We start from the raw sequence: 13510 nt of genomic DNA, 5'->3' as shown, positions 1-13510 counted from the left end.
GTCAAGAGGTTATTTGCTTAGGGACCAAGCATTTGGTGTTTTTAAAACATTTGAGTACATTAACTTATTAACTATATGTAAGTTGGCAGATTCTTCCATGATTTACAAGTTTGCAATGTGCCTGTAGTGATTCATAGTGTTTTGGTTATCTCTGAATGTTTCATTGATTTCAATGCAATGGCAATGAAATGGTAGCCCCAAAACGGGTGAGTTCAAGATTGGAAATAAATGCTAGAAAACTAGTAACTCTTTTAACATTATTAATATTCATAATGTGCACAGTGTTATTGTATAGCTTAGTGTTTAGAGCTGGCAAAACAATGTAAGATTTAAGTCAGCATAGCTTTGTTGACTCAGCTGGAGATAAGTGGCTTTACATCAGCTGGGCACTTGGCCCCAGTTCTTAATGCAGTTTCCAGACAAAAGTGATGTTAAATTGAAGTCAAGGTTAATAGCACATATTCGTAATTTACAATAAACTTTGTTACAGGAATGCTGCAATTATAGTGAGAATTATAACCCAGACAATTCAGAGTCAATGTTAAATTAAAGAATATCCAAGCACATTAAAGTATTGAGAAGCAATTAGGGCATTCGAGCAATCTTAACTGTGCCCTGTAGTGAATTCACATGCAAAGTATATGACCATAAAACTTGCTCCTGGGGATAGGACTAATTAGATTAATATTCACTGAACTGATCTGTCCCATATATTACTGTGAGCAACAAAATCAATATTTGCTTTGACACACTGGTACTGACATTTTTTAGTTCATACCTATCAACTCCAGTGCACCAGCAGACCATTGCTTTTACGACCAGTCTACTGACATTGGCCATTTGTAGGGGAATGGATGTCAAGAGGCAACCAGGCTGCAGCAGCAGTCAGACATCTGGCACTCATAAGTGAGGGGCCACCAGGCTTTTGGAAGCCATGGTTGCCTGACAGCATTCTTGTCGTTCCACTTCTTTCTGTGAGCAGTCTCCCTCAGCCCTCCTTTAGCCACATGTTTGACTCAACACTTCATTTGTCATACAAGCTTCTTTTATTCAGATAATATAAGTAGCAAGTTCAGTCCTGTACACCAGTAATCCTTGTGCACAAGTAAGTATACCAGAGTTCAAACAATCCTGCATTTAAATAATACAGTCATGCGCCCTAACTGATTCTTAATATACATTTCATCATCAAACTAAAAATCATAAGCTATCATGCATGTTTTAATTGGTTAATTATCTTTAAAATAAATATATGATGAAGCTCTAATCTTCAACAGCACTGGTACTTCCTATATAGGCCTTTTATGCTATATTTATATATAATATATATTAATATATATTTATAGTAATATTTATATAGTAATTTTACATATAGTAATATGTAATAACAATTACAATGTAAATAGTTTATCTATGTAAGTTTATTATACCTATTATCTATAATACCTTTATAAGTTCTTCAGAGTTCAGGCAATGGACTTCCTGACATTGTATTCTTTTTTCTAGATATTTCTCAATCATATTGTTAGATTTATGACTTCTTACCATGTATAAATATCAATTCTTCAGAAGGGATAGGCAAGGAAGGAGAGGTGGTGTGGTAGCCCTGTATGTTAGGGAGTGTTTTGATTGTCTAGAGTTTAATGATGGTTACAATAGGGTTGAGTGTTTGTGGGTAAGAACCAAGGGAAGGGCCAACAAGGCAGATATCATGGTGGGCGTCTGTTATAAACAACCCAACCAGGATGAAGAGGCAGATAAAATATTCTGTATGCAGCTGGGAGAAGTCTCATGACTGCTAACACTTGTTCTCATGGGACGCTTCAGTTTACCAGATGTCTACTGGAAATACAATACAGCAGAGAGGAAACAGTCTAGCAGGTTCCTGGGGTGTGTGGAAGGTAACTTCCCAACACAGCTGGTGAGTGAGCCAGCTAGGGGAGGCGTCCTGCTAGACCTGTTGTCTGTGAACAGAGAAGAACATGTGGGTGATGTGATGGTTGCAAGCTGTCTTGGGCACAGCAATCATGAAACAATAGAATTTTTGATTCTTGGAGAAGTAAGGAGGGGGAGTCATGAGAACACTACCTTGGACTTCCACAGGGCAGACTTTGGCCTGTTTAGGACACTGGTTACAGAGTCCTTTGGGGGGCAATCCTGAAGGGCCAAGGTGTCCAGGTAGGCTGGGTGTTCTTCAGGTAGGAAATCTTAAGGGAACAGGACTAGGCCATCCCCACAGCTTGCTGAAAAGCAAGCTGGCAGGGAAGAAGACCCACCTGGCTGAACAGAGAACTTTGGCTGGAACTCAGGAAAAAAAGGAAAATTTATTACCTTTGTCATGAGGTTATGCAGGGAGAAAATTAGAAGGACCAAAGCCCAACTGGAACTTAATCTGCCTACTGCCATAAAAGACAATTAAAAATGTTTCTATAAATACATTAGCAACAAAAGAATCTCCATCCTTTATTTGATGTGGGTGGGAAACGTAGTGGCAAAGGCTGAGGAAAAGGCTGAGGTACTTAGTGTCTTCTTTGCCTCGATCTTTAGAGTAAGACCAGTTGTTCTCAGGGTACTAAGCCACCTGAGCTGGAAGACAGGGACCAGGAGCAGAATGAAGCCCCATAATCCAAGAGGAAATAATCATTGATGTACTGTACCGCTTAGACCCACACAAGTCTATGGGGCCAGATGGGATCCAGCCAAGGGTACTGAGGGAGATGGTGGAAGCGCTCACCAAGCCACTTTCAATCATTTATCAGCAGTCCTGGCTCACCGAGGAGGTTCCAGTTGACTGGAGATCAGCCAATGCGATGCCCATCTACAAGAAGGGCAGGAAGAAGGATCCAGGGAACTACAGGGCTGTCAGCCTGACCACGGTGCTGGGGAATATTACGGAGCAGATCATCCTGAGTGCCATCACACAGCACTAACAGGACAACAGGGGGATCAGGCCCAGCCCACATGTGTTTATGAAAGGCAGGTCCTGCTTGACAAACCTGATCTCCTTTTACGAGAAGGTGACCCACTTAGTGGATGAGGGAGAGGTTGTGGATGTTGTCTACCTAGACTTAAAAAAGTACCTAGACATAAAGCCTTTGACGCCATTTCACACAGCTATCTCCTGGAGAAACTGGCTGCTCATAGCTTGGATGAATGTACTGTTCACTTAGTATAAAAATGGCAGGATGGCCAGGCCCAAAGAGTGGTGGTGAATGGAGTTAAATCAGCTGGCAGCCAGTCACAAGTGGTGTTCATCAGGGCTCCATATTGGGAACAGTTCTATTTAATATATTTATGAATGGTCTGGATGAGGGGATCGAGTGCATCCCCAATAAGGTTGCAGGCAACACCAAGTTGGACAGGCATGTTGATCTGCTTGAGGGCAGGAAGGCTTGGCAGAGGGGTCTGGACAGGCTGGATAGATGGGCTGAGGCCAACTGTATGAGATTCAACAAGAGGTGCTGGGTCCTGCACTTGGGTCACAACAGCTCCGCGCAACCCTACAGGGTTGGGGATGGGTGGCCAGAAACCTGCCCGGTGGGAAAAGACCTAGGGGTTCTGGTTGACAGCCAGCTGAACATGAGCCAGCAGTGTGCCCAGGTGGCCAAGAAGGCCAACAGGATTCTGGCTTGTATCGGAAACAGTTTGGCCATCAGGACTAGGGAAGTGTTTGTCTCCCTGTACTCAGCACTGGTGAGGCCACATCTGAAATACTGCGTCCGGTGTTGGGCTCCTCACTGCAAGGACATAGAGGTGGTGGAGTGTCCAGAGAAGGGCAACGGAGCTGGTGAAGCGTCTAGAGAGCAAGTCCTCTGAGGAGTAGCTGAGGGAACTGGGGTGGTTTAGCATGGAGGAAAGGAGGGTCGGGTGAGACCTTATTGCCTTCTGCAATTACTTGAAAGGAGCTTGTAGTGAGGTGGGTGAAGGTCTCTTCTCCCAGACAACAAGCAATAAGACTAGAGGAAAGGGCCTTAAATTGCACCAGGGGATGTTTAGATTGGATATTAGGGACAATTTCTTCACTGAGAGGGTGTTCAAACAGTGGAACAGGCTGCCCAGGGAAGTGGTTGAGTCACCATCCCTGGAGGTATTTAAAGGACATGTAGGTATGATGCTTATGGGCATGGTTTAGTGGTAGACTTGGCAGGCTAGGTTAATGGTTGGACTCAATGACTTTATATGCCTTTTCCAACCTAAATAATTCAGTGATTCTACATAATCATTAGATTTTGTATTTTTAAAGTATTTTGAGAATTTCTTCATAGCCTATAGCTATGTGCTTACTTTGGTTTGTTTTTTTGGCATGGTTAGGCACCTAGGAGAGGTGGTAATGTATTTGTTCTTCCTTCAGTCTAGTATATATGTATTACTGTGTTCATTTGTTCCTAGGTAGACTGAAAGGGAACAAATACAAGATTCAATGCTCATAAGTGGCACTGGAGAAGAGTATATACAATTACAATTGTCAATTCCAGTGTGTGAAAACAAATATCAATTTAGTTGCTTATCCTAATTGTAAGTGGGCAGGTCAGCTCAGTGTATGTTAATTCTAATTACTTTTTCCCAAGAGTGATTTTGTGTGTTCATATTGTAAACCTATCGGAACACTCTCTAGATGTTACGATATATTTAAAAGTTAAATGGATGCTAATTATTTCATATTAAGTTCGGTGTGGTTGTCACTCATATGTCTTCAGCATGTCCTTTAGTGACCAGCTGCACAGACAATCAAATTTGGAAAGTCAGAGACCAGTTTCTAATGTATCAGAAATTAACAACACAAAAGTACCACTCTGTGATACAGAATACCTCTCTGGCAAATTCATCTAGCTGATCACAATTAATAACAATATTAAAATAAAAACCCAAACAAATGAAATCTAATTTTTGGAAAACAGTGCTTGCATACAAACATGTTTATATTCAAAAGGTAGGGTGAAGATAAGTTGAATAATTTTCATGCAAGTATTTTTTGGTCATAAATTGCATAGCTGTAATATTCAAACTTTTGTGATGACAGTTAATAATTTTGTAATTTTGCTTTCATCTATCCTATTTCAGTCCTTGAAACACTGTTACAACACACAGTCAGATTTTTTTTATGTATTCTAGCAGGCTGTGATATAGAGGTTTTCCATATATCACTAGGTCTTAACATCAGGTGCTTGGCATGTTGTACTGGAGTTAGAGATCTGAAATCAAGTGATTTTATGAATTCTACAAGAGTATTTCTTGTAATTCACACCAAAATACAAACTACAGAGAAGAGTTTGTTTATCTTTGTATACACATGATATGTATTTACATACATATTAAAAAAGGGTAGTAACTTACAAGCCATAACAACTCTACTGGCTCTTCATACCTTTTCCTTAGACCTCTGCTTGTTCCTTTTGAACAAAAAGCTAACAGGAAGAAGCTGTGAATTTATATACTTTAGGGCCATCTGCAAATGCAAGATTTAATTTAAGAATGATTAAGGACCTAGCTAGTTCTGTGATGAGTGACAGACTGCATTGTAAATGTGTCACTTATAAAAAGCAGTGGTGCCATATACTGGGCTCCAAAGTTTTATAGTGGAGAGGGATTAAGTAACGAGCATAATTTGTAGTAGTTGAGAAATTTTTTTTCCCCCATGCTTATGAGAATGTACTTTTTGAAGGGGACAAAAAAGATTATATATAAAGAAAATAAAAACATATATGAATTATGTACCTTAGGCATTTAATGGAAGAAATAAGCATGAAATCAGAGATGTCTTGACTATTCGCGTGAAATAGTAATTTCACAAGTGCAGATATAGTACCAATACATCTTACTTTTAATGTCTTCCAGAAAGAGTTGGATTTTCCATATTTTTACATTTTTTCCCCTTTTCTTATTCCATTTTTAACACCTTTTCTGGTTTTGATAAATTACTACCAAGCGGTCTGAAGTTCTCTTTTCTGGTTTTGAAAAAAAATTAAAATATGAGATCTGTGTTTTAAGGTGTGTCTTTTAAAAGAGTATAGACAGAAATACTCATTCATTGATGGATTCACACTAACAAGGATTTTAGCCTGTTAATAGAAAAAAACCAAAATTCAGCTTGTAGGACAAAGGCCTGCTTTGATACAACTAAGCCAAGGTTTACCTTTTCTTCTGCAGGAACAAGAAGGCTTTAATGAAGTGCATTCAGCCACTCCCACCACAAAGAGCACTGTCTAATTGGTGATCTAATCTGGAAGTAGAGAAGGGAGCTGTGGGGAATAAGCATTGCATTAATTTATCCACTGGGGGAATACTGAATAAGAAGAATGTTTTCAATAAAAGGAGAGTTACAGGAAAGGAAAGGTTAGGTTCACATCTGCCTTTGTCAACACAGTTACGTATTTGTGCTGAAAATGTACCTTCATATTATATACTTCAGCATTTTTGTTTCATTTTAAGTGTGACTGTGGTGTACTGTGACTATGTGAAAATGATATATTCATACATATTTAATAAGTCTTATTAAATCATAGGTATTCATCTTTATAAGAAGTAACATTTTTTACCCATCTGTTTCAAATAGCTGCTTGCAAGCTATTTTGGCTTTAGGGGTGAATTAGCTGGAATTTATAAGACTGGGGATTACAGAAAGAATTGATAACCCAATTTTAACAACACAGTGTTTGCCCAGCTCAGGCAAAGCCAAGTGTATCTACCTTTATGCCAGAACATGAGGACAATTTCACATCTAGAAAAAAAAAGTTGTTTAGAAAGATTGTACTTGTATATCATATTAAAGGTTAATTTAGAATTTGTTATGAAAAAGTTAAATGGATCCCTGTCATGGTGTGTTCCCACCTAGTTTAGAGCCCAGAATCATACCTGAAATCTGTTTTGACAATTGCAGGCCAACAATTTTAGAGCCCCACTTGTTACTCTGTAGCAGTGGTCGTAGATTAACGTCAATGCATAGAAAAGCAAACAAAATCACCCAGAGAGTTTTCAATGCAAAAAGCATTTAGAGTAAAATAGAGGAAAAAGGTTAAAAACCCATGTGTGAAGCACAGTCAGCTTAGTTGTAACTTGCTCTCTCACCCACTTTAAAGCTGTTCTTTACAGCTCAAGCCTGAATTGAATCCTTGAATAAAGACTACTGACACTAAAAAAGAACCTAGTACTATGCAATGCAGAGCAGTCGCCAGCAACGTGATGCTTTTAGATGTTTTCAAGATCAGTTAAACACACATTAAAGAATGTCTTATGTCAGATGTATGTAATCTCTCTGGTTACTCAGTAAATTGAAAAGACTGTGATTCATGTTAGATAAAAAAGATTACTATATTTGAATGAGTGAATTTCAAATCTTTTGAAACTGAAGTTTCCTGTGTTTGAACTGTGTAAAAGTGGCAATACGTTTTTGTAGGAGCTGTTTACTGAAGCGGCTCAGGAGTTAAACTGTTATTGTCAAATTTCTCTCCTGCCTGCTAGCTGATATTGTCATTCCATTTTCAAGGTCATGGTGAAGGTAGTCAGTTATGATTCTCCTCCAAGAGTTTTGACAGGAGATTAATAGCTACCTGTGATCTTTTATAGGATATTAATAGGTGAGACACTTCTCCACCTGACAGAGAGCTGTCAATCAGAACCTTTCAATCTTAGTTGCAAAGAAGAGAATGATGTAGTGCCCTTCCATATCAATCACTGATTCAATGACTCTTCATGAAAGTTAGATCTTTGTGTCAGTTCCATTTAAAAAACCAAACAAACCACAAAAAAACCTTGGATTATTATCACTTGAAAGTAACGCTTATGGTGGAGGCTTCTGATACTTACTTTTAGCAATATACGTAGAAGTATGCGCTATCTCTGTGACATTAGAACAAGGCAGTTTGCATGGAAACTAAATTATGCCTATGCCATTATAAGTATAAAGTAAATTTTTGTGCTGTCTTACCCTAGAATTTGTATAGTACTCTCAATTCAGTGAACTGTTTAAAGAAAAAGTCAAAGATAATCCCGTACAGTAAAAAATACAAGTTGTAAAACAAAAATCATGCCTTGCAGAAAAATAATCCCATGCAGTAAAAAATACAAGTTGTAAAACAAAAATCATGCCTTGAAGAAATGTTCTTTAATGAAAGGTCAGTGTTACATTAATGTACATACTAATTACTAAACTTAGAAGTATAGGTCTTTTGTTACTTGAAGTGCTGGTATTTTCAGTCTTTTTAATTGACTCAGAAATCTCGTGTCATTTGTTGCTACAGTAATGAAAGGTTTTCACATATATGATCTTTCAAATAGCAACAAACAACTTTGTGGACAGTGTATCTTTTATGAAAAATACTGTCTTTATTTTTTTGAATCTGTACTTTATAATACTAACATAATACAGGATACATGCACAAATATTTGTAGGGAATTCAAATTATTTTGTTCCCATTTTCTACATGAAAAATGTTGCATTTATTCTGTCATTTTTTCAAAAAAGGAGAAACTTTTTAATGAAGAAAAAGTCTCAATCAGAAACATACTTATCAAGTGAGTAATCTGAATAAAATATTCCCATTTTGTGCTTATGTACTGCTGCATATGCCAGTAAAAAATGAAAAAAAGCTTTATCCACACAACCTGAGTAACAACAGGTCCAACCAAGGAGTGAGGAAAAATTAATCATAAATATACTAGGTTAAAACAAGTTATTTTTCCTTAAGGATGAAATATTGATATCAGATTATTGAAAGACTGTTTCAGGTTCTAACAGTTAGATTATTTTTTTATTATTATTTTAAAGAAACAGTCTGTATATGCATGTCTATTTTTCCTCCCCTCTTTAAAGAGCGGGTGAATCAACGGCATGCAGAAATATATAGTTGCCCTGTGATGTTGACGTGTATCCCAGGTATTATCCACCACAGACTGGTGAAGGAAAATATGGTAAATAAACTCCAGAATACCCTGTGATTAGCTGTGTGCTTTAAGGTAAGATCCAGACAAGTTTTCTGAGTAGGGCTTTTGTGATTCAGCTGATATTTACAATATGCATAATGTACTACAGATGCTGTTAGAGCATATAGCATTTAATTTGGCTAGTACTACACAATTTTAAGTGAAGTTCTATAAATAATGCATAAGGAAAAGTTCTTACTTGAGCTGTGCTTTCACAGCCTACTGGAACTGATCATAAAAATCATGTTGACAGATCACACGAACAGCAAAATTTACAGAGTCTATTTATTGCACTCATTCTTTCATATCAGTTCAGGAAACAGACGGAAGACAATGGAAACTGTTCATTAGCATGAGAGGAAAAATCTTCATGTTAATATGTACTTTGAGATTAGTTACTCTTTGGTACAATGTATTTGTAAAACTATGTACTGATCACATACGTACACACACATGGCAAGAGATTCAGTCATATACCTTAGTCTAGGATAAAGAAGGACGAAGAGTACCAATATACTTGATTTAACATAGGTAGTGATGTTATGCTATGTATGACCCTGGTCCTCATAATAGCCTAGTTGATCAGCTTCCATACAACTTTGTGAGAAAGGTAATTGTGTTTTACATACATGTAGTTCTGAAGGAATTTTTTTAACAGCAGTTGTATTTGGGCTTTTAAATATGTTCTTGTAAAATGAAGAGAGGTCTTCTGGCCAGAAAATTCTAGGTTCCTGGCTTTAAGGAAATCCTCTATCAAAAAATATATCTAGCAAACAGTAACTAATTAGATTTTGGCATTTATTTCTGCTTTCAATTCAGTATACAGTTAAGAATGACAATTTAACTCCATGTGCATGTGTGTGCATGTGCACGCATGTATGTGTGTGTGTGTGTGTGTGTTCAGGATTATCCCATAATCAGTTACAGTAATCCTTTTCATCCTTTTTTGTTTGGTTTTGGGTTTTGGGTTTTTTTGTGGGTTTTTTGAGCCTTACTGTATAAAGATTTTTTCGTAGAAATTTTGTTATGAAATATACTAAGGGTTTGGGGTTTGATTTGGTTTGGTTTTGTTTTCCAGGAACACCAATGCACCGTTTCTTCTTGTCCTGTCTTATCTTCATGTCCATACTGCTCTACATGCTTCAAAAGATTTCAGAGGAAAGAGCAAGCATGGTTTATATGGGGATGCAGTGGAGGAAATGGACTGGAGTGTAGGTATGTTACATATGTTTCTAACAGCAATGGAGGGAATTCATGGAAGACTTATGTTCATGTCCCAAATACAGACTTCAGAATTTTGGATGTCTGTGGTGTATCTGACATATGTGTCCCTTATTCTTAGGGGAAAGAAAGAGTCATTTAAAAGGCACAGTAATTTGACCTCTTGTAATATCTACTTTATGACCAAATGTATTGTGTCCTACAAATGCCTGGTATCTTTGACTTTAAAAGTAGTCTATACGGTATGAACTTAGCAGAAATAGGGACAACATAACTGTGGACGTTTGAAGTGGAGTAGTTAAATCCAACCCTATGAGCTTCTGAGTGCCATCTGGCTTCTGCAGGTTGTCCTCATAAAACAATATACTGATCTGAAAAGTGACAACATGATACTGATATCAGAATATTTTCAAATAAAGTGACTAAAATATGTGCTGTTGGCAACAGTAATTTACTAATTACTTTAGTGAGTTCTCTGAATTAGTGAAATCACTCAGGTAGGGTCCACTTCTGTTCATGAAGAACAGTCAAACCCAAACAATTTGCCCTTTGGAGCCCTCCATTCTCTTTGGGGCTGGAGAGCAGTTGATCATTACATCTTTCAACAGACTTTCTATATGTCTAAATGTATTGGAGTGACTCTGATTCCAGAGATAATAACCTGTGAAAAAAAGGTCCTTCATGTTTGAAAATAGTCATATTGGAGACTAGCAGTATTAGGAGCTAAAGTTGAGTTTACTTCCTCCTTCGCATATACACCAAGTCGATTCTGTTCTCAGTACAACCCAGCACAAACTGGCTTTCTACAGGAAAATATAGCTTCCTTATGAAGTTGCTGTGAACAGGTGTTCATCTTTGGTGCATACATATTTTTAAAGTATGCAAGCATGTGCAGTTAGACATTATGTGTATATCTTTGCATATTTTGCACCAAGAAGTCTAGCTCCAGAAGCTATGGGACAAAAGGAAGCACAGCATATTTAGTGATTTGTAATGTATTTAGTGCAGTATTTGCAAAAATGAGGAAAACCCTTGTGGGCAACTGATAAATTTAGGAATGATTTAGTTCAGGTTTTGTAAAGAGTGGCTTTCATTCCAGTTGTATCACACCCTGAATCATCATCACTTCTGTCAATGGCCACTAGCATTTGGTCAATCACGCACTTGCACTAGATAAAAGTATGCATGTGTTATCATTTCTGTTTGCATCCACGTGGTAGTAAGCTACTGAGCATTATCTGGTCTTAGTGTTTGTGTTTGATTTTACTATTTCTTTTTCTATTCCATGATATTTAGCTTATTCCAGCCTAAATGGTAATTTGCTGCTGCCATTACCTTTTGCTCCCTCCTTCAGGAGAGTGGCTCTGGGGTTTAAGCAGTAAGTTGGAAACCAAGGCAGGTTACATGCACTGTTTCAGGCTATTTAATGATGCAGAGGTGGTAACAGATTGAAAATTGCTGCTCTCTTCCAGAATGACCACAGGCTTTTAGGAGATGTGTCAAACAAACCAAACTGTAGGACAGAAGCATATTATTAAAAGGGCTTGGGATAAATCAGACATACAAATTTAGTGGTGATAACATAGGAATTTCAAACAAACTCACAGAATGTACACAAGTTTCCTCATATATTATCCTTTACAGCTCATTACAGGAGTATCAGGGGCAGTGGAGCTCACTTAATCAGGAAACAGATCCTTGTCTGTAATATATGAGTACACAAGCATCAAATTTTTTTTCAGCTGGGGGCCTGGTTAATTCATTTTGCTTATGACTTGTAAGACTTCTCTGTTGACAGATGGCATATTTGCTCCAGGAGGTTGAAAATGTGTTTAGTTCCTCTGTTACTTTCTCCTCCATTACTAGAATGATGAAAAAAAGTTATGGCTGGCATTTCCAAACGAGTCTGACGGAATAATATAGCTTTTTTCTTTTCTCCTCGCCCCCCCCCCCCCCCCGCCCCCTCCCTGAAGGGAGTACTTATTTCCATTAACCTCCACTGAAAATTCCAGTCTTAATGCATCAACTGTGTCAGACAAAGTAGATTTATTCAATGTACTGCTGATGTCAGTAACCAGTATTTTCCTGGAATGCCTCTAAAAATGTTACAGTAGAAAAGTCAAACAAAATTGTCTGGAAAAGCTGAAAAAGTGAAAACTATAAGCTTTCCACAAAGGGAGGTTTTATCATTCGCTAGACAGAATTAGTATTTATGCACAGATGAATGTAACTTGCAAAAGCAATAAGAACAAAATAGCCCAGATAAAACAATATGCTGCAAAAGCTTCTAATTAAAGACAACACAAGCATAGGAAGAAAAATTGAGTGTATGGAAAACTGCATTATAGTACATCAGAAATGTTTGGCATCTAGTATGAAAAGAAACACCAACTTTAACCCAGTTCTAAGAGACACTTACAGTCTGCTGACTGGGAAATGAAGGAAAACTTTCAGAGATGATTAAAAAAGAAAAGAGTAGAAGAGAAGTTAGATGTAGTAGTAGAAGTTAGGATTGTCAGGTACCAGTGATGAAAAAGTTATATCAAGATTAGACCATGAAATGCAAATGAAATATTGTTCCTAATTTGAGAGATCAACTGGAATCAGAAAGAAGATTTCAGCTGCCATTTGCAAGAAGAAGCAACAGCCTTTCTAGTAGGACAAAGAAGTCTGCTCAGACTAAGAATTCTAAATAAAAGACAATTTCATTTTCATTTATTTATACAGAATCAATTACCTAATTGGACAATAACTCAATCATAAGACAATCTCCATGCTAGGAGAAGAAAACCTGTAAGACATATGAATAAAATACTCCTTTGAATATTTCATGTTTGTGACTTCTGAAACCAATACTGAGTAGTATGATTATAGACCATGTCAAAAATATGAAATACAAAGGCTCTTCATAAGCTTTGGGACCATGTATATCTACTGCTTTTGCATACTGATGTGTGTATAGCAGAATTCAATGTCTAAAGCATTCACAGTTATAATGTCACTGCATATGACATGCCTTAGAGAGTTATTCTCTGGCTAATAACATTAATTTTCTTTCAATGTAGGCTAAGCACCTTATTAATGCTATTAATTATAATTCATATGAGAGCAGATGAAATAATCTTACAGTCTAAAAATGGAAAAAGAAATGATGAATGGATGAATGCAGTATTATCCTTTTCTTTCTTCCTCCCTTCTCCCCTTCCTTCATTACTTCATTCCTGATTGAGTATAGGAAGAGAAATGAATATGTTCAGAAATTGTTTTTGATGTAAATTGCATTACACTAATCCAAAACAGACCACTACAAAGAGTTTTGGAGCCCCCTCTAGACTTGCATGCAAGCTGTGTGAAGACACACTAATTCAAT

At 37.3% G+C, this 13510-nt stretch overlaps 1 protein-coding gene across 12 annotated transcripts in view; it reads left to right on the top strand.

Annotated features, from left to right (window-relative positions):
- The window catches only part of STS (steroid sulfatase), a 121146-nt gene that overhangs the window by 37557 nt on the left and 70079 nt on the right, over nt 1-13510 (top strand). For all 12 annotated transcript variants that reach the window (XM_037377533.1, XM_037377527.1, XM_037377538.1 and 9 more), the window contains one exon: nt 9998-10134. In XM_037377533.1, the coding sequence (XP_037233430.1) occupies nt 9998-10134 (137 nt within the window). The remainder of the gene's footprint in view (nt 1-9997; nt 10135-13510) is intronic.

This window comes from Falco rusticolus, chromosome 2, assembly GCF_015220075.1.
Source record: "Falco rusticolus isolate bFalRus1 chromosome 2, bFalRus1.pri, whole genome shotgun sequence".
In the NCBI taxonomy this organism is placed as follows: Eukaryota; Metazoa; Chordata; class Aves; order Falconiformes; family Falconidae; genus Falco; species Falco rusticolus.
The sequence above is the reverse complement of the archived record's forward strand: the minus strand, read 5'-3'. Positions and strand labels throughout refer to the sequence as shown.